The 22,643-nt window shown below is 37.0% G+C and overlaps 1 protein-coding gene across 1 annotated transcript in view; it reads left to right on the top strand.

Moving 5' to 3' along the window:
- Positions 1–22,643, top strand: part of CCDC171 (coiled-coil domain containing 171) — a 150,231-nt gene that overhangs the window by 108,041 nt on the left and 19,547 nt on the right. Inside the window, exons 24-25 of the mRNA XM_066338509.1 lie at positions 753–884; positions 20,007–20,157. Of these exons, the coding sequence (XP_066194606.1) occupies positions 753–884; positions 20,007–20,157 (283 nt within the window). The remainder of the gene's footprint in view (positions 1–752; positions 885–20,006; positions 20,158–22,643) is intronic.

Here is a 22,643-nt window from a genome sequence, read left to right as displayed (position 1 = left end):
GGACAAAGCGCGGGCGGCGCTGCGGCGCGCGGCCGGCAGGTGGCACTGCGACACCAAGGGCGCGCGGGTGGCGGGCGGCCGTGGCTGAGCGCGCGCGGCTGCCCGACACCGCCCGGACGCGGCCTGTCTGCGCTTGGTGCAAAGCGCGCTAGCAGTGCCGCTTAGTGCCTTGTGTCTCACACCGGGACCGCAAAAAGCTTTCTTCCTTCCGTTCCTTCCCCCCCTTATTAATTGGAAAGCTACAGGTTAGTCCATTTTGCTTTATTTGAGGATTATTCATTTTATTCTGAGTTTTGACTGAGTTGTTTCTAAATGAGCCTTATTCTGGAGGACTGATACCAGAGTAGACAGAACTCACATGCGAGGTTCTCACTGATGTGATCACATGAACTTTTTAATTTCACAGCTCCTGTTTGTTCCAGTTAGAAGTACAGTCACCCTTTTCTTTTCTTAAGAGGTTTTTACAGGTAGCAGATCTGTGAAATGTATATGCTAGCTGGGCTACAGAGCCCTTAGTGTCTTTTCTTCTCATTTCAGACCAGGGGAAGATGCTTTTTCTTCTTAACATTCTCTCCCAGCACTCTGAATTAGAGATTTATTTGCGACGAAAAATCAATTAGTCCTAAATTTATTCATGGATTTCAGGTCCAGCGATCAATGCAAGTCCACTCAGTGGGCTCAAGGGGACCCAGTTCATCCCAGTTAATGTGTCTGAAGGGGAATTACCATTGATGCTGTTTTCTTCCCTTTAGGTCAGAGATCAGGCCTTGCTGCCGTGTTCTGCAGCAGCCACGAATGACTTCACCCTGGAGCTACCCAAACTGCACCTGGAGACCTTTTCAGAGGAAGGGCTGAAGGGCAGGCCAGAGGCTGCAGCATTTCAGGTTAGAGTCTAAAATAATCCTGTTTCTTGTTTTCATTCTTTTGCAACTGAGAACAAGAAGCTAGACTTTTCTGAATGTGTGGAGAAGAAAATGCTTCAAAACTATTGTAGTCAACAGTTGAAAGAGAAATAATTTTCATACATACTGTTGGATGTGGTATTTCAGAGATGATCTGAACTTTTAATTCTGCAGGTATAATGTTAAATAACCAACAGAGATATGACTGTGGAAAAACACAAATTCTGTATTTAAAAATTAATATCACTTTATCCCATCCCCCTTTCCTCTGCTTAATTTAAGCAAGACAAATAGAAATTAAAAAGAGGAGGGAGGGAAGACAAGATATTTATGCTGCTACTTGGTCGGTATCAGATTTTTTCATATTTCAGTTTTAGAATTAACAATGATCTTTAGCACTCATAATTTAAAAGAATGTGGTATTTGAAGTACTGTAGTATAGGAGCTATTTTGCTCATGTACGTTTAAATGCTTATACGTTTAAGAATACTAATTTTATTAGGAGGAAACTGGGGAAAAGAAGAGAAATTAACTGAAAATTTACATGTCTTCAGCACTGAAAATGGATTCTGTACAATGCCTCCTTATTGTTTCTAAGTTTGTTATATCTTCTTCTGTACAAACTATGCCTTAGTCTTTATAGCTGCGCAGAATACATTTTTGTTAAAAGCAGAATATTTTGTTTTCCCAGTGAGAGAACAAAAGGCAGAGTGAGTTCTTTCATTGTGCTCCTCTCTCTGAATCAGTGAGACTAAAGGTAGTCAAAGTGCAAAGATGTTAGGAAATGCAAATATTGCGCAATATGTATACTTTTCTGTAGTACCTTTTTTCATTTACTGTAGATTTTCAGTTCTAGACACAGTACATAATTGCAGGAACAGCATCACAAAACCAAACATTCAAGAAAAGCAGATTCTAAACTGGAAATTTCTCACTGTTGCCCTTTTGCATGCATGTCTTTCAATATGAAAAATATTGAAATTATATGTGTATTATCATATTTCCATAGTAAAGTAGTAATATGTAACACTGTGAGATTCCCATGCACCATAGTAAGCAGAGCTGTACATCTCTGGCAGAGGTAGGTTGCAAATGCTTCCCCACACAGTGATGATCACTTTTAAAACTGAACAAAAAGTTCCATTTTTCTTCTAAGAAGCTGTCATAGAAATCACCAGCTTTTAAATACTACTCTTCTAATTCAGGAGCCTATTTGGTGATACCTGCTTCTGTTATTTTGTCTTACTCCAATTTTTTTTTTTTTGACCTTCCAGTGATTGCAGAAGCATTTACAAGACAGCCTATTCCGTCATTATTTCTAAGAACAGAAACAGTAGTATAAAAAGCTGCATTTCAAATTTCCACAGACTACTTACTTGTGCTATAGCTAACCCATAATAATGTATGTGCTGCACTGGTAGTGCAGTGATGTAAACCTATTTTTTGTTTACCTACTTTTGTTTAGCTTCAGTTACACTTGGTTACTGTGTGCATACACAAACAGCTCCAATGGTTCAGTTTGTATCTCTGTGAAGTTCCTTTCCTCTTTCTCCTTTTCTCTTTTGCTTCTCTTCCTTCCCCTTCTCACCCTCTTCCTCTCCCTATCTCTAGTTACCATGGTGGTTTTTCTGATAAGTTTCTAAGCACACTGTAGAGATTTTCTTATAAAATTTTCCTTTTTATAACTGGGAGTCAACTAATTTACGTTAATTTCATGCAAAACTACATTAAGAGCAATCCTGTAATCATGAATGAGGTAAACTGTGAGTAATCACTTTATGGATGTTTCTCTTTAAAACCAGTGGAATTGTTTGCCTTCATGTTCTCTAGAACTGCTATAGTTAGTCTGTGATAAGTACAACTCAGTTAAAGGCCTTATTATCTGCAAGTGTTAGACATCAGGAGCTTTTTCCCAAGTCTAAGTTTATTGGTATTTGATTGTATATTTTCAAAAATTGCATGAAAAATTAAGATCTTAAATTAGACAGTGTGATAGGGATGAAGCACTGGCTATCAGAACCATTGAGTACTGATAGAAAATGATATTGTTCTATTTTTATTATTCATGCATCCAGTTTGTAGTAGGTGACTGAGATCAGTAATTAATTATATATCCACTGGTCTGAGCATGTAATTTCTTCATTGTATGGAAATGGTGTACATCTTTTAAAGAATTGTACCCTCTAGTTTTGACCTGTAGGTAATGAAATGAAATATTTGGACACACCATTCTGTGTATCTCCTCCAAAGCCTGCACTTTATGAAATAGCTCCTAAATTGCAAAGTTATGTGGTAGGTTGAAATATTAAGTTATTCAACAAGCATATCCTTGCACTAAGCATCTTCTAAAGCCCCATTCAAGCAGTGAAATGTGACTTATTTTGTAGGCATTCATTAAAGTCTTGAGGACTACAGCAGAATTACTATAGTAGTTTGAAAATGTCACTTCAGTTGGATAAATAATGAGAAAGGTATAATATCTCTGAGATTAAAATATGATTGCTATAGCTTTGAAAAAGTCCCACCTTGTATTTAATTGCTGTGAAGAATGTTATGTCACAAAATTGTGCTGTTTGTTACCTAAGTCTGAGAGTGAAAAATTATAGTATTGTTTTCAAGCACCTGGAATGCAATGAACACAGCATTCAAGATGTGCTGTTCTGGCCATGCCCTCATGTTCCTACTGGAGACAAAAAGTTGAGCCATGTGTGAAGCTTCCTATGAATACAGGATATAGGGTTCAAAAGGGAACTAAAATGACATGATATTGTCAATTCTAATTGTCTTGCTTGGCAGATGACTATTTAAATTAGCCAGTAAAGGCTATCAGCTCTTTATAAAAGACCAAATTCAGTTGTGTTACATCTTTAGAATGAGGATAAGGTTACTTAATAATGTTAACACTCTCATCTGAAATAGTTTTTTGGCTCACAGAAAGTGGGCATTCAGAAAAATAATTCCGAATTGTCTTGAGTACTTTTAAATCAAATATGTAATTGATACTAATGCGAAGCAGTTTTACCTAAAGACAGTTCATAAAGCCCCAGACAAATCTGATGGGATTTATATGCTTATATAGAAATAATTAAGCATTGGTATATTATCAGTTTAGGTTTCTTTTGTTTGGAGAGGTAGATACAGAAGGGTGAAAACTGGTAGGAAAGAAACTTCTTGGAGCAAATTTAGGTAACTCAGACACATGTCTTACTGTTATGTTTTAAAGGAATTATAGTCAATTTATGCTAAAATGACTTCTGTATTGGCATGATCCAGCTTATCTGAAGACATGACTCCAGATTCTAGTTGAACACAGAAAAGGAACCAGAAAAGTATCTGGGAGTGCTGGTTGACAGTGACTTCATATCAGCCAGCTGTGCCCAGCTGGCCAAGAAGGTGACTGGCATCCTGGCCTGAATCAGCAATACTGTGGCCAGTAAAATGAGGGCAGGGATTGTCCCCCTTTATTTAGCACTGGTGGAGGCCACACATCAAGTGCTGTGTCCAGTTCTGGGCCCTTCCCTCACCCACTATAGGACAGACATTGAGGGGCTGGATTATGTCCAGAGAAGGGCAAAAGAACTAGGGAAGGGTGGTCTGGAGCATAAGTCCTGTGAGGAGTGGCTGAAGGAGCTGGTGCTGTTTACCTTGAGGAAGCGGAGGCTCAGGGGACACCTATCCTGGACAGGTGACAGCCAAGGAAGGAAGGGATCTCCCTTGGAATGGAAAATGTAACCCCCTTTCCTCCAAATTATTACAAGTTTGAAATTACAGGGCTTTCAGGTAAAGATATGGGGAAAAAAAAATAGTTCTTTATTACTATATATGTATATGTATAACAAGACATTCAACCAACCCCAGCTCTGGCAGTAACAACAACCAGAGGCACAAGCCCAGTGATGCCTTCTTGGCGGCACTCTCCCCGTCGGCGCAGTTCCGGTCGCAGCCAGCAGGGGCGCTGGTGGCTCCCGGCGGGCCATGCGATGATTCCCCCGCGGCTGCAGGGGGCGCTGTGGCGCCAGTCCGGCCAACTCCCTCCCGAGGGTAATGGTGGGCGGGATGGGAAAGGGGCTTCCTCTACACAGCGCCAGTGCAGCCGAGCACAGTGCCCCTCTGGATAGCAAAATGGACTGCAGTAGGAGCCTTGGAGCAGCGGCTGGAACAGCAGAGGTGGGCACACCCCGGCTGGCCTACAAAGGCCAACTTCAGAGCCCTGCCAGGAGCCGCAGGACACGGGGTGTCAGGTTAAAGTGTAGCAAAAACCCCCAAGCGGCGGCAGAAAACTACTGCGGGGCTGGGCAGCTCCAGGCGGGTTGCTGCAGGCAGCTGTCTCAAGCCACCAGGAGAATCTCCCTCCAGGAAAGGATGGGGGTCGGGGTCCCCTTCCCAGTGAGGCTGGGTGTTGGGAAGGCCCAGTTCAAGGCTGCTGTTGTGGAGCAGATGTCACTCATGATGAGGAAATGCAGTGAAGGAGAAAAGCTCTGCAGTGGCAGCGAATCCTCTGGCCTCAACAGTCTGGCACCAAAAACACACCAGTTCACTCAGATCCCAGGGGAGAGAGAGCGAGGCACGGGGCCCAGCCCCTCACCCCCAGCCAAAACCTCTTGGCATCTCTGCACTTCGCAAGAGAATGGCCCTCACCCAAGAGACAGCAGCAAACTGCACCCTTCCCCCTTCTCCCAGCCACATCCTTTGTCGCTTAACTGTTGTCATTGCCATCTCTTAGACAGCAATTGGAGAAAATTTCCTGAGAGAAAGAAAAAACCCAGAGAATCCTAACCTCCAGCCACACCTTATTCCTCTCTACCAGCTACCTGAAAAGAGGTTGTAGTAAGGTTGTAGGCAGTCTCTTCTCCCAAGCAATTAGCAACAGGACAAGAGGACATAGGCTCAAACTGTGCCTGGGGAGTTTCATGTTGAACGTCAAAAACGTGGTAAGGCATTGGAATGGACTTACCAGGAATATGGTGGAGTCACCATCCTTGGAAGTGTTCAAGAAACAACTGGATGTGTCACTTAGTGCAATGGTTTGTTGGTGTGGTGGTGTTCAGTCAAGGGTTGATGATCTTGGAGGTGTTTTCCAACATGATTTTGTGATTCTCTCTTCCAGGTGGGTTTGAGATGGTTAAGTTTTCAGTTTGTCTTGCCTGTCTCTGCCTCCCTGTTTTTGTCTCTCTCTGCCACGTGCTCTCATGCTCTGCTGCCTGTCTCTATGTCCACTCTGCACATCCCACTGCACGCATGCCCTCCTGGCTGTGCACTTGCTGCCGTGTGCACACTGACCACATGCACCCTCCTCTCTGGTTTTCTTGCTTTCCCTTTCCCTGTGTGCCTGCTCTCTCTACTCTACGTACTCTTGAGCTTTCCTTCAGTCAGTCTCTGCCTGCTTCTCTGCCTGGGTCTCGCTCTCTCTTCTGCTTCCTGTGTCTCTATCCCACTCTGTCTTGCTTGCTCTTGATAGTCTTTCTGTCCCTGCTGTTCCTCTGCCTCTCCCTTCCAACTGCCCCATCTTGTTCCCTCTATCTTCAGCATGTTATCCATCTGCTCATGCAGGTCTAGGAAGTCCGCATAGGATTTTTATGTACCTCTTTGTTGTTCTTAGGTGTTTTAAGGTAATTTAAAATGAAAAGTGCAGTAATAAAATGAAGACTTAGAGTTTTAGTATAGTAATATAGTCAAGTACTGACGTATCTTCCGTATTAGCGTATCATCATTATAAATTTACGAGGAAGTAGGTTCTTACCATTTATGCATTCATGCATGATTTAGTCATGCATTATCTAATTGTGCTGTAGGTCCACTTTTTCTAATTAATTGGACAAACATAAATGTAGTTTTAGGAGCTTCCTAATTCGTATTTATTTTCACTTGTTTATTAGTTTTAGATTTATGCTTGATAGATTAGATGGTGAAAGATATGCATAATTCTGCTGATAATTTTCCTCAAAATAATAAACACTTTCTCATTTCTGTGTTCACTTGTCAATAAAAAAGTTCTTACCAAATTGAGGAAGCAAGCAATTTCAAAGGTAACATTATAATTCTGTCATCAGATCTTACCTTCTGCATAGGGCTTGCCTTTCAAATATGAATCAGTTCTGGTAAGAGGACTTAATGACAGGAATAAATCATGAAGCGGCTGCTTAAAAATCATATTACTAGAATTTTAAATCTTATACTTCTGTTTTAAATATTTTTTCCTTTATCAACATAGGTATTAAAAGAAAAAAAAATTTTCTCTTAGTACTTCAGAAAAAATAAATGTGTTTAGAGAGTCCTAAAGATGCATTATGCACATTCTTGTAGTGTTTTATTTTTACTTACACTGTTTCAGAGAAGGAACTATCAATTGTATTATAGAGGGCAGAATGCTGCCTCCTCTGGAATCAGTTTGCTGTTTCTTGTCAGGTAAAACTGAGTCTTTGTTGTCCAGGAATTTAGCAGCTGCTATCAACAGTGGCTAGGCTGCTCTCCCACCTCCAAAAGGATTAATTTCTTCTTCTGCTCTCCAGAAGAACTGATATCTTACCTAGTGTCAAAATGTGGTACTTCTGGACTGACCACAAGCCTGTCTAAAATATACTGTTTAAAGAGGAAAGTGATTTTTTGTTACTCTGCTGCCACTTTATGCTTGCATTTTGAGTTGAAATACTCACAAAATAAATGTTTCAAAAGCATTGGAGTGGGGCAACACTTCCTGCAAACTTCAATATATCAATTTAAATTTGGTGTAGGACTTTAGCAATAATTGAAAACTAAGTATAGTCTGAATAACCAGATTGAAGAAATGTAAAGCGGAGAACTCTGATTTAACCTTTTTGAAAGTGTTCAACTGGTATCTGGAGCCATGTCTCCAGATATGTTGTACCATGCTGCTAAATACTTAGAAGCAATTTTAACTTAACTCAATATAATTACTATAAGATTAATGGATATTAGAAAAATATTATTTAAAACTTTAAAAAATGAGACATCTTCTAAATGCCAGTGATGTTGGAAATTTGCTTTCTATAATTTGAATTTCACACTGTTTCTCCTTTCTTCCACTTAATTGCTCAGCTTCCTTTCCTCTTCACAGTGTTTCTGTTAGCTGTCTTTTCCTCCCTTTTTCCTGCAGGCCCTCTCTCCTTTCCTCATTTCTCTACTCCTTACCATTACTCTCTTTCCCTCACTTTTTCAGCCACCCTTGCAGTTCTTTATTTCTTCCTCACCTTTCTTCATCCTACTAAATTAGGGCAGATTATATGAAGAACCTTCTCAGAGGATGTTGTAGTTAACTGGGCACTCTTGCACTCCAGCCATGCAAAGTCTTGGCCTTATGGACCATAAATATCATAATCAGTGTCTGTAATTGCCAATTAATCAATTACTGAAAGCTCTCTTTTTGTCTGTGACAGTACTAACACTTGTTCAGCTCCTTTCATAAGCACTATCCATTTTGTAAAAACTTTTCAGCTAAGACCATTATTATCTTGATTATCTTGAATGGCAAAGTTAGTATATAATCATTTAACCTTTCAGTAACCTTTCTCAATAGAAAGTTTTCTCTTTTGGCCCTATCAAGCAATCATGTAATCATGTAATTCATGTTCATTAGAATTTTTTCATGTATTTATGTCTGTTGCATGTGGGTGATGTCTTAGGAGTTATCTGTGCTAATATGCAAGAAATTCACTAAGTTTATTTATTTAGTTTTGCTTCTGCTTGTAATCCTGGGATTTTTTTTCAACTTGTTACTAGGTGCATTTTATAGCAGGAAGCATCTTTCCTGTTTGCTACTCACTATCCTTTCCTGAGAAAAGTTGCTCTAGAGTCATGATGATCTCGGTACCTATCCAAAGCTGCCTCAGTCAATAGGAGCAGACTCCTAATACCTGTATTTGAAAAATAAAGCATTATGTAATCACAGAAGATATCAAATATGGTTCTCACAAGTTTTTAAGCAGATATTTTTAATTCAGAAATTCTATCTTTCAGAGCTGCTTGGGTGTATCTTTGGACAGCATCTTCAGAAAGAGTAGTTTTCACATATAGCAATTGTGTAAATTTGATTTATTTTTAGAGTGTGTGCAGTATGTACCATTGTAATGCAGACAAGTCCATTAAGAAGCATACATGTTTAATTGTTCGTAATCATGTAGGTTAAAATTCATGAAGTGAAAACCATGAAATATTGGAATTGTCTAGAGTCTTACATTTTTTGTACTGGATCTTTTAATTTCAAAAACTAAAAAAATGCTGAGCAGGTGAGCCTAAGCAATAGAAGTTAATAAGGCAGTAGACTTTATTACACAAATGTTTAAGTAGCAGAAACAGAATCAGACTATTTTCTATCCTGATATTTAAAAAAAACCCCAAACTTCTTATAATGCTGAAACTTTTGTTTAGTCTTTTTTTTTTGCTTAACTGCTTAGTAATCCATTATTATATAACGGGTCTCCTTGTTATTCTTATCAATCGCTTACAGAGTAAGAAAAAATTATTAAATATTACATTATATAGTGTTATAAGCGAAATAGCCGAATTGTTTTGTATGAAGAAATTTATTAAAGTCAATTTGGTTACAAAGAAATAAAAAGTCCACCACCAAAATTACAATAAAAACAAAGGAGAGATGCTGAGCCCGGGAGTCGGCACCGGTGAACAAGGTCGGACCAGCGGTCTACCTGGCAAACCGTCCTCCCCCCGGTTCACGAGAAATTGCCACTGGAGCCTGGATTTTTATACAGTTTTTGAGCCCTCAGGCTAGACCCAGCGATGTAAATCTCCTCAACCGTCCGGTAGTCTTATCAGCTTGCATTGAATAGTTCTTCCTGGGCTTACTGGAAGCGCTTTTGTTTTTCCCTCCCGGTCCGGTGATGTTGTCCAGGTGGCACCAGTAGTCTGGTCAGGGAGTGATGACTGCTCCTTGTCTCGCTCCAAAAAGATGTTACTTCGCCCTGTGCCTTCAAGTGCAAATGAAGTCTCCCCCTTGAGTTTAGGTTTTGCAATCTGAGTTTTACCAAGGCGGGGGGTTGCTTAGTATATTTACTATATTCAACTTTCAGCACTTTATATAAAATATTATTACAAGCATGAATTAATTCTTAGCCTCCCTCATAACATATAGGTACAAGAATTTTGTAATGGAATCATGGGAGACATTTCTGCCCAGATACTGCATTTTGTTGGGCCTTGTGGTTAAAGACTTGGAAGAGGAAGGGTTACCTACAACGTGAGCGAGTTTATTATGGCTTAGTGATTTGCTGATTGATTTCATTTGCTGTCAGTTAAGGCTCTCTTAATGTCAAGCTTTCTTTGCATAATGCCTTGAAATAAAGACTGATGAAGATTTTTCAGATTGATGCTGCTTATATAAACTGACCCTGATTTGCCCTTCTGCTTGACAATGGAAGTGACAGCAGTTAGACAGAAATACAGCAATGAATATGCAGCTTACAGATTAAGAAACATACAGTAAAAACCTTTCAGAATATAAAACTAGGCATAAAAAACAGGCTGTTCTCTTATTTCCGTACTTACCATGTATTGAAGAAGTAGACTGGGATGGCATCCCAGATGCGATACTACTGAGGTGAAATTCAAAGAGGATAAGTTTTGAAAGGATTAGAAGTTAAATTGTTTTGGTTTACCAGATTCTAACAATTGGTCACTAATTAATTTTGACGGGGGGTTTTGTTGGTTTTTTGGTGGTGTTTTGTTGTTAGTGGGCTGTTGGGTTTTTTGTGGAAAGGGTTGTATAAATTTTGCCTCATAAATCCACGTATGTAATTACGTGCAAATTTTATTTTTTACATTTTTCTTTTGAAGCTGTTGTCTTGATTTTTCATTTACTGAATTGATTGCTTGTCTAGTGACATGTTGCTGGTATCCTAGGATCAAAAATTCCAACATTGTTTTAGACTGTGAAAAGCACAAATTTTTGGGATTCATAAAATCTTTGCAATAGGTGTCCCAGGACTAATATGCTTTTAAAAGGGCACTCAATACTTGTCCACTGCAGTATCCAATTTCATTATACTGTTTTAGAACTTTCCATTCATTATGGTCTCCTCTCATTTTTGATCTCTTCCTGTTAAATGGAAAAAGGTGATAAGAAATTAGGGGGTGAGACAAGAATGGTGACAGCTGAAGGGTGCTCAACTTAATGGAAATAGGATTAATGTGGAACTGTTGTGTAAACCTAATTAATAAGGATACACAGCCTACATGCTGGCAAGCTTACATGCAAAGGATTGGATCTTCTATGGCTTTTAAGAAGATAATATCCATGGAATGACAAAAATTAGTTTATCCTCAGGGAACTCTGATAGAACTGGAGATTCTTCTAGAAAGCTTGAAATTCAGGATCTTGTTTTGATAAAGAGCAGTTCTAAACTAAAGATCAGGTGTATCCCTTCCACCTGTGTGGGCAAAATTATGATGTACAGTTAATGCCTGAAGACTTAATTTTCATTCTCCTTTCTCTCTGTTAAGAGGTAGATTGTTTTTTCTTTTCCAATACCAGCACCCATTGGTGGATGCCCCTTTTTCTGCTCCGACTTAATTGACAAGTACTAAAGGGAGAGATCAGAGAGCAAAGCCTCCTGCCATTGCCACAACATGTAATGCCAGACTCCCCCTCCATCAAGTTTTCAATCTCAAATATTTTTGGTTTTTGGTTAATACTGTGCAAGTGAAAAATTACAAGTTGAAGTTTAAATTCTCAAATTTTGATGCAAAGACCACAGGGCTGGGTTTTGAGCAGATTCGTCTACATGTCAAAATGCGATGTTTGCCTGTACCTTGGCAAAGGTCACTGTCCTGGATGCTTGATTTTTTCTGCTTATTCCACGTGAGACTTGCTGCAAATTTTACTCCTTTGGCAAATAGACTGTGGGACTGAATCAAGACTTAATGCCTAGAGGGCACATAGAATAGCAGTAAACTCATTGTCCCTGCTTAAAAACAGATTGGGCAGGGAAAAGGACATTAAAAAAAAAAAAAAAAAAAAAAAAAACCCAAAAAAACCCACAAACAAACAAAAAAACAGTGCTAAAATGTCTCCAGAATTTTTCCCAGCCTTCATCATTTTAATTGACAGGTCTTCTGACAAAAAACAGTATTTTTGAGTTCAGCACCCATTTATTTTCCCATTCCACTTTGAACCCATGTAAAGGTAAGCATTTTCATATGACTTGTGTAAAGGACTTCTGCAGCTTAACTACAATTCTGAAAAACTGGCTTTTAGGTTTATTTTGAAAATGGATTCTACTATTTCACTTAATGTTAATTTGTTAATAGTAATAAATATTCCCAGTTTACCTTCTTTGTATTAGTCATGTTTTGGCATTGACTGTCCTAATCACCTTTCATTCTTGGACACTCCATCAGAAGTTTCTTTTCAGGTTGCTTTCCTCATTTCTGAACTACAAAAAGATTAGAAGAGTAGAAAGCGTCTGTAGTTTCTAGAGTTTATAAGCTATGGAAGTGATTCCTATGTTACCAACATTCATAGACACAATTGCTCATAAATTACCAAACTGCAAGTAGTGGTCCAACCCTGAAAAATGGATAAAGAAAATAGTAACGAATTTACATCAGAGGTAGATTGAAGAATGCTACTGTCCTGAGTATTTTTAAGTTAGGATGGCCTAAATTAATTCAGGCCTTTTAGTTAGGATTCAAAAGGTAGGCTATTCCCAGCTCCTGATGTGTCTGTCAGTGTCCATTCACCTGGCTGCTGTCACCCGTATTCATGCCCCTTGTTATCTTAAAGTTTGGCAGTTCACAGCCTCTTGTCTCAAGCTCCCACCTGGAGCTCAAATCAAATCTCAATCTGTAGCTTGCCCGTCCAGCTATCTGGACCAGATCTATTACTCAACTCTTTCAACCTGTTGTTTTAAGTGAACAGCATTCTCACTTAGCTTCTTGACCTTTTGCACAGAAGAGGCCATACTTCAGTATAGTGGAGTCTCAATTCATCCACCGGTTTTTAACTTGTGTTAGTTGCGATTTATGCCTTTCTGAGCTGAGCTAATCTCTTATATGACAAATTCCAAAAAGACAGACAAACACAATCACTTTTTCCCAACAAGAGTTTTCTTCAGCTGTAAATCCATTTTTTGATGATCCACAAATCAGAGATGATAGGGATCATTTTATTTGATCTTCCTCAGATAATGGTGGTTAAAAGCAAACTCTGAGCAAAAAATAATTTTTTTATGTAATACTAACCTTTAAGGATAGCAAAGTATCAAGCTCAGTGATGATGCCGCTTCTGTCAGACATTTGCTTTGGAAAGAGGGATGCTAATGTACGTGCTCATTGTGAGATTTGGTATTTGGTGTACTGTGTTCTTTAAATTTCCTTCTCTTATTTTGGAACAAAAGCTGTTGTCACTGAAATTTCTAATAAAACATTTTCATAGCATAAGTTAAGTCTTGAAAGCAAGTCTGATTGAAAATCTAGCCCTTTGCATGTTGTTGGTGTTTGTAAAAATTTTTTTTAGAATGTATGAAGCAATTGGGTATTTCATTAACATCTGAGTTTAGGCAGAATTAAGGAAGGACACCTGTCCATCTTATATTTGGCATTTAATGTTAGATACATTAAGATTGAGACAACTTGTACTTCACTTGACATTTCACCTGAATTTTGATGAGAAGTTTTACTGTCTTCTTTCTCTCCAAGACTGAATGTGTGATGGGATACTATCATGTTTTGTAGTAAGACTGTATCCTGACTTCTCTGTAGTGACTGCTGCTGTTTGATTCTTCTCATCAGTGCATTATGCTTGCATTAGGTAGATTTTCATGCTCACTTAAATGTAGGCTTTGTAGTAGTGTCCGTGACTACCCTTCTCTCTCTCTTTCATCCCTGTCTAGAATATACACTGGAAAAGAAGCTGATATTCTAAAAAGAAGACAGGATACCATCTGAAACTTCTTTCAGTTTCCATTTCTTTCTCACTAAAACCACTTGAAAAATTCTAACCTTTCCTCACAAACTTAAATATTAATTTTGAATAAAGGCTGTGTAAGAGGATGGGAAGAGTACAATGGGTAACATTTTCCCCATTTGTAGCTTAAACTACAAATTCTTTGGGGCAGGAATTGTTTCTCCTTTATGTTTTGCATGCAACTGTGCTTGACTTTGTGCAATAGACAGTGAGAATGGTCTTTGCATATAAACATTACTGGCCTATAAAAACCTGTATGTCCTTAATTTTGTTAAGTGACAATTTTCTTGCAGTCCAGAGTTATTTCTAAATAGTCAAGGCTTCAGGTAGCTCCTTTGCTATAAAATTCTCAGGATGCTTTCTGCCTGATCATACCAATTAAACGCATTTGTCCTAATTTATCAGTTTCTAAAATATTGAGGTAATTTCTGAAAGTCTTACACTTGGTAATAATTTTCATGGCAATTGTTGTTACGCCCATCCACTGTGGTTTCCAGTAGAAGCACTTTCTCTTCCGTCGCTGTCAATTTCAATGCTCCCTTTTCAATTTTCTTGTAGGAAGTCATGTCATTACCTCTTGCAGAGAATCTAGCCTTTTATTTAGAGCTTCATCCCCTTGGGCTATCTGCTGAGACCTACAGGGTAAAGTAATTGTTATTGAAGCGAAAGGGATAGAGTTAGGCCCCATGTGTGGCACTAAGTCAGCTTTCGTTGGGGGAAAAAAAAAGTTGTAACAAAACTGACCTGTTTTTTTGGCACATTTAAATTGTGCATGCCATGCTTGAATGGAACTGAACAAAAAGTTTAGTGCTGAAATGAGATACAAGGAGAATAGATCATTAAAGAAGTGCCAAACAGCAGCAAAAGCGCAATTTTGCTGAATACGGTTTCCCTTGAGGTTTTTCCCCCCTTGCCAGAGAAGCTGCTGTATTTATATCCTTCACTGATGCCACTAGACATTCTGGACTATGGGTCAAGGCAGCCAGGATGGGTTTTCAAATGCTCGAATGTATGGAGGAAATTTATTGTAATAATTTCTTTTCCAAATATAGCTCTTTTAAAGATGTAATAATTATCCTGAAATCTTGTTTCTGAAAACAAAAAATAATTCATGGGTGTTTTGTTTTCTGGACTCATTTTAATGAATCTTATTTATGTCAGTTCAAAGCAAGGCAGTAATAACAGGCATACAGAACTCCATTCCGTAGACTTTGCTTTCACACCATTTGTTTTTGCCGGAATTCCACTTCAATCAAACTCTCCCATAAATTAAATCCTCAGTCTTTTCAGATTCTCATATAAGTAGTTTGTTAATTTAGTTAACCAGTGTTTATCTTTCATTCTTCTGAAGTTCATTCATTATTCCTTCTCTTTTTCTTTTTTATCTTTACGTATATGTAGTCCTGGTGTAATTTGCTATGTGCTAACACTGTGTTTGGTTGAAGAATTCCTGAAGGAAGAAGCAAGCAGTCAAACATGAATTTCAACTTTTCTGTACATCTTTGGTTTTTAAAGTATGTTGTGTAAAATAGATGGTCTTCTTACTCTGACTGCTCCAACTGATGTTACAAAGTCAATGCATGTATTGTCAGGCTGTTTTGTTTGCTTCTTTGACACCTTTCAATAAGCATCATTTCAGCATAAGGTTTCCTTCCTTTAGATTTATTCCTTCCAAACATGAGATGCAGTTCTATGATAACAGCAGACCAAAAAAGTCCTGAGATAATGTAATAGTATTGATATAAAAATAAAGAAACTGATTTTTAGTAATTTGGTATCTTATTTGTAACTTTAGAATAATGTAAAACCTTAGATGGAAATTTTCAATCATTACAATTTGTAACTCATAATTCAAATAATTTTTTAAACTGTGTTCTCAATGGCCAAACACTAAGGAGAAGGGAGACAACGTGTATAGTGTTTTAAGCGGGACTATAAAAAGAGTTTTTCATAATGTACGATAAATAAATTAACACTTTGATGAGAGATCTGCTAATTTGCATATGCGGATCTGTGTATTTCTTGTTGTATGCTTCTGCTATAACTTCAATGAGAACAGCTGAAGTTTGGCTAACATTTGAAACTAATTCTTAAGAAAGAATGGTTTTCTTTTTTTTTTTTCAAATTTGTTGAAGATTATTATTTGTCAGTGTTAGCCAATTTTCACTTTAAGTAAAGTACTCCTACAGATTGAGGTCTTTCAGTCTTGTAGATTTACAGGCAGCAATACATGCAAATGTAGTTTTACAGCAACTATAGCACTATCCACCTGAAAATTGCTGGTTATAAAAATAGTGTACAGAGCTAGACAATGACTGGTTATTCAAAAGTGCAGGGAATGTTATAAAAAAATGGGTTCATGTGTTCCCTGGAGAACTGTCCTAAGCTTAAGTGTTCTTGGTGCTTTTAAAGATTAATATGGAGAAAGAAAGTGTGGCTTAAATGTTGCTCTTTTGCTCTGATGTTCACTGGTTTGTGGTTTCTAAACAGCATCAACTTAGTTCATTCTATTTTTACTCTCAACTTTGGTTTTTCATCTTCACCGACCTGTGGCCAAAGCCAAAACTTTTTATGCATACTCTCATATTACAGATGAGACATTTCTGAACAGGTTATAAAGACCTTCTCCCACTCAAAATCTTCAGAGGCCATTTTTATAATTGAATAAAAATCTAAAGTTTAAAATACCTAGTTCCCTTATGATATGACTAACACCTGATTTTTTTAAAAAAATTCTGATTTTTAACTCAAAGACTGATAAAGTGCTGTTAAAGTGCTCTGGGATTTTCTAGATAGGGATACTGATTTAAATGTTCAATAGCTGTAAAAAAAGAGATTGTTAAAAGTATTTAGGCTTAAAATAATCTGTACATTGAAAGTTATATTTGAAAATAAAACTCGGGCACTCTTACACATTTTATTCCTAGTCCAACTTCAGCCTAAAAGCATCCTTTTTCCATGCCAACTCTAAGGATATATTTTTATCTGGTGAGTTGTAGCCAGTTATCTGGAATTCATGCATCTGAAGTTTTTGTGTAGCTGCCTGTTTCATGTCTTAGTGCTGGAGCAGGGGTCTTCTCTAACAAACGCTTTTGGATTAAAAGAACTCCTACCATTTGCTGTCATATCAGTAGTATATGTTTGTAGGATGTTGATGTCATAAATAATAGTGATATCCTCTATACATTAAAATATTATGTGGAGTGAATAGAAAAAGATCACTGTAAAAAAAGAGCACCTGAGTATTTCTTCTTTTTGTTTTTGATTAATGTGGAGCAATTTGTGCTCTTAAAATTGACAATCCGTGGTAAATTTGAAAATCCTAGGTAAACCACCGGATTTGTGTTGCATCCCTAGGATGACTTTGTAATCACTGAATTAGGTTGAGGTTGGAAAGGACCTCTGATGGTCCTTTGGTCCAAGCCCCTTGCTCAAGCAGCAAGGAACACCTAGAGCCAGTATTCTTCAGCTCCGCTATTTTGTGGCCTCCTTGACTAAGTCTTCTCCCTACTAACTTTCCTACAATACTCATCTGTCTAAAAATGTTTTAGGTTTTTGAAATTAGTTACAATAATATTGGGTCCTATAGGTTTTGGGATCACTACATTTTGTTTTCTGAACAGAAGTAATTTTCTGGTGTGTATTCTTGAAACATTTTTTGTATAACTGGAAACAAAATTTTGTTGTTGTATGGCCTGTTCCCAGTTTTAATGTCACACTATTATCAGCCCATTCAAAATGAGAAGTGCTTGCTTAAATGCAGACCATGCAGATGTGTATAAATGCCAAATTTTACATTATAAAAAATAATCAGGAGTTTTGCTGAAACATCTTATTGTTGTGTATATAACAATAATATATAATATATAACAAGAATATGTAATATATATTGTTTAAAACTATATATACATCTTACTTCTGTGTGTATTTTAAAACAAAAGAAAGCACTCATTAAGCAGGAGTGGAAAAAATTTCTGCAGAGCTAGATTTGCATTCTGAGAAGTTCTGTCAACTGACTTGCTTGATCACAGAACAGTTTCCAGAGCTGCAGATGAAGATCTGAACTCCTTTCTAGAAGCATTTCAAAATTGGATGACAGAAATTATAACTTGCAAGTGAATGCCCATTCCTTGTGTATCAGACCTTCCAGTAAGTGGAACTACTGTGTTGTTGATGACAGATCCATCATCCAGTCTGTGACTGACATAAGTTTCTAAAAATCATTTGTACCTTCAGTGGCACATCTAAAAACCCAATATATTTGCCTTTCCCCAGATGTCTTTTAGAATAAGTATTCTTCATGTCTGTGCCACCCCCAGAAGACCCAAAAATAATGTTTGTCCCAACCTGTTCCTGAGCAAGAGAGATCTAAACTCACCCTGACTCTTTGCTTGGGAGTTGGGATTTACTGAGAGGAATGTGTACATTCGGATGCATAAATACCACCTTCCACATTTGTAAGAAAACATTAGAAACAGCAAACCTACTTTCTTCTGGACTAAAAAAAAATCTAAACTAGTCAAGAAAACAATTGCTATGTGTGAAAATAAAAGTTTGTGAATACATTTTTCCTAGATTTAAAATTTTCAAATTCATTAAAACGAGAGAACAAATTAAATATCTGAGTAGGTCGGGAAGGAATTAGAAAATGCTGTTTCATATAACTGCATGGACTTAGAATGTCTGTGGGGGTGTAGGATGAAGCTGAATAGTTAGTGGCTTCACTAGCTTTGTAGTAGCAGAGGTAAAAAGAAAAAGTTAAGGAAATGTCTCTTTACATTCTAGTTCAGTGAAACCTTTAAATATCATGTGTAAAATACTTAAAGGAACACATGAGATTTTTTGTGTGAGATTTGAGACAAAGCTTGTTATGCAATGGTGTAATCCTTGTTTATGGGTCACAGGCCCAGGCTATAGTCTTATTTCAACATATCTCATTTTTAACATGTGGGCTGTTGCCATTTGAAGACTCTCAGGAATTATTAGTTTAGGAGTTTATCTCATACTCATACAGGAGTATGAGCTATATCCTCATTCCAGCTTGGCATTGTTTTTAAATACATGCAGCATTTTAGTCATGTTGAATGTGAAATAAAAATATTTAAAAGCAGGATTAGAGCTGATAGTGGCAGGCTTACAGAGGTATGTGAACACTCTATTAGTGTTAGCACTGCAGTATTTAAAACATTTTGGATATTTTTTCTGGTAAGAAAAGATATGTTGGTGTTGACTTGCCATGGCAGTTTTCTACATGTCACAATAAAATAACCTGATTGATTTCAGTGATGTTACCTTTATTCTGAAAAGGAGCAGTGTGTTTGAGAACAAAGAAAGGAACAGTTAAACCCTTAGTGAATGCCTGTACATTGTACTAAGTTTGTAAGTCTGTACTACTGACGTATTCAGAAGGCAAATTTCATATTATCTGTAATATGTTCTTACAGTTGCAACATGTTACAGCTCATTTCAAAGGGGAAAACTGTAACTTTATAAAATGTAATTAATCCATTTTAAAGAAGACCAATAATCTGAAAAGTTAGACTATTTAGGGTATATATAAAGATACCACTAATGTCAAATCATTTGTTCTCTCTTGTGCTGCTAACTTTATTATCAGTCTGATCGATATTACACAACTGGGACATTCTTACATTATATACATGAAAACAATTATGTTTTCCTGGCTATACTGTAAACAGATCATTTATTCCAGAGATTTGTAGCTTTACTGTATTTCTTTTGTTTCTGGCAAATAATTTTCTTAGCATGATGTGGGAGGACTCATTTTGAAAGTATGAAAATTCACCTAAAATTGTGTAGTGATTCTTTATAAACATAAATTGAATGTGCACTGTCCGATGTTAATAAAATAAAAAATAGTATCAACTTTTCAATGCAGTAGTGCGTGTTTGAAAACAGGTCACTTTGTAATTGGGTGCGCAGTCATTTGCTTTTCCTTGAAGCTATCAATATTTCAGATTTTTGAAGAAGTACAAAATCTTATGTCAGACTTTTGGTTACATCCTGAATTACAGCCTAAGTTCCTGGTTTACAACCTTTGTTTGATTTTTCTAATTAATAAAAATTAGATCTTCTGTAATGATGTATGCGACTTGGCATTTAAGTATAGTTTGTCTGGCACTGATGATTTACTTTACTTTTTAAAGGCTGTGATTCAAAGTTTCATGGAAGTCTACCAACTTGCAGTTTCCAGAGTTGAAGTATTAGTGAGAGAAACAAAATCTCTGCAGCTTCACATTGCAGCCCTAAAGTCCAGGCTCCAGACAGCTAGTCTTCGTGAAAGTAACTTTACAAATGGTAAGTCTGCTTTTCAAATAATTTTTGTCATTTGAATGTTGTTTCTTCCCCAGCATCTCCCTTCATGCTGTATAGTTTCTGTAGGGAAATACAATATTTTTCTATAAACAGAGCAATAAAACCAGTGTCAACAGAAACTTTTTATGAAGAGAAAAGAAATGGTAAAAGTTAACACAAGGTTTAATTTTTACTGCTGTATCTTCTACAAGGACCTCTTCATTGCTGCTGGAAAAGTATACATTGTGAATTTTTTAGTTTTTCCAGTAAAGTAAATAGCTGAACTTTGAACCTGAAGAATTTCACATCTAGAGATGTTGTATGTTAACTCAGAATGTTATTAACTTCATGTAAACTAAGTGTGTTTTTAGGAGATCTGAATTATTTTTAGACAATTGTGGTTATGAATAATACTTCTCAGTAAACTTACAAGGTTAAAACTAAATTTCAGGGATAATTTCTGAAAATAAAAACATTGTTGCCCACAAAGGTACTTGGATTTGTTTAGGGTAGTAAGGTGAGTCTTCAGACTTGGGATCTCTCTCTAGAGAAATTACTAAATGAAGATTTATTTGTGTCACACAGGCAGGAGGCCAGACATAAACTGTCAAAAATATATAGCAAGTATCTCTAGAATGAGACTGTAGGATATTCAACTTGTGTATATTCACTCAGTGTATTTCTCCCCATCTCTTCTTACTTTTCCACAGAGGGTAGAGGAGAAATCTTTGAAGTTCATTTTATTTGTGGTGGATGTTGTTGATTTTCTTCCTTCCTACTGTCTTTTCTTTCAGTCTTGTATAGTAGATTACCATAAAGAAAATGAGTATTGTTTGTCTTTCTTTTTGAAACAGAAGATCTGTAAGAAAAGAGCTGTCACAATGCAAATGACATAAACTCACTAGTAAACATATATTTAAACATGTTACTATGGCTTTGGCTTTGGTTTTTTTCCAACAGAATTACATGAATTTCTTATCCTGCATCTAACAGCACAATAAGAAATTAGTGCAATTATAAACTATATTAATCAGTGCTGAATTTGGGTTTTAACATCTTGAGGTTACAGTTGTTGGATAAAAAGTTTGTTTTATTTGTCTTCACACAACTTTTCTAAGAAATGAAATGACTACACGGAAATGACTTTTTTTCTTCTCCACCCAGACTCTTTTGATGTCTTCTGCTAGGTTTATGTATGTCCTAGTGAGCCTGTATCCGATGTAATTGGACTGCTTCTTTGCCTGTTATAATTGTTTTTGTTGTTCAAATCAAGACAACTGCTTGTTTACTAAAGATTGGGAAGCCTGCCAGACTTGCAGCAAGGTTTGCTTTGTTTTGGATTGAGAGAGCTTTTAAGAAAGATTATGCTGTCTGTGAAGGGCTATGCAGTGGCCTGATACATTACAGTGAAAAACCAGTTCTTCAATGTTTGTGATTAAATGCTGTGTTTTTTAATTAGTTTGTATCTGCTTGCAGTGTCAATGTAAAGATGGTACTATTTGCATTATAGTGGAATCACTTAGCCCTCTGGGGAGAACAGTAGTTCTTTCTTTATATGCAGTTTAATTTGAATCTAGGCCTAAGCATTAATATGAAGTGTTTTAAAATTTTAATGTAAAAGTTAAAACATTCAGAATGAGAATCTCAAGTTGCCATGAAAAAGTGATTATGGTGTATTTTGCAGTATTTGCGTTTTCTGTGAATCCGTCCCTAGTCTGTCCCTAGTATTTGTGAAAGTTGTATTAAGCTTGAATTTTAATAACTTCAGGCATCACAGTTTTGCAGTGTGACTTAGATTTTAGCATTCTAGTTGATACTGTTTTGGTTTGATTTTGAGGAAGAAGTTCTGCACTGAATTGCTTTCTCTAGCAAAAAAAAAGGTAGAACAGATTTTTAAATTTATTTTAAATGAAAGGGATCAATGATTTCTGGAGTATATATTTGGGTTCAAAGTTAGACGAGTTTTGTTAGTTTTAATTCACTGTCTTCAATCATATATCCATTACAGACAAAATTTTACATGGCAGTGACAAACACTGCACTTGGACTGTATTGGTTGCAGGCATATGACATATATTTGTGCTTCCTGAACAGTAACTACTGCTCAATGCTGAAATATATTTCTGAAGTCTTCCAGTTGTGTATCATGTGCAGACTCCAACCTTATAAAAATTTGGTTTTGTCTCACAATGTTGTGGCTGTTTCTTGATGTCTTTTATGCTAGCTGCTTAAGGATCTTGTGATATCAACAGCCCATTGTGTGCAAGTTTGGGCTCTTCATCAGTATTGATATTTTCCTTGTTTAGATGGTATTGCTTTCCTCATTGACCTGTTTCTACTAAAATTTCATAAGTATGTCACCTTTCTTTCTCTTCACACCACTTCTCTCTTCTGCTGCTTTGGGTTTTGCTAATAATTGCAGAAAGAAAACTGATGCCATGAGGCAAAATTGGTGATTCTAACTCATCTTTTATCTCAAACTCTGAATT

The sequence above is a fragment of the Sylvia atricapilla genome, chromosome Z (assembly GCF_009819655.1).
Source record: "Sylvia atricapilla isolate bSylAtr1 chromosome Z, bSylAtr1.pri, whole genome shotgun sequence".
In the NCBI taxonomy this organism is placed as follows: Eukaryota; Metazoa; Chordata; class Aves; order Passeriformes; family Sylviidae; genus Sylvia; species Sylvia atricapilla.
The sequence above is the reverse complement of the archived record's forward strand: the minus strand, read 5'-3'. Positions and strand labels throughout refer to the sequence as shown.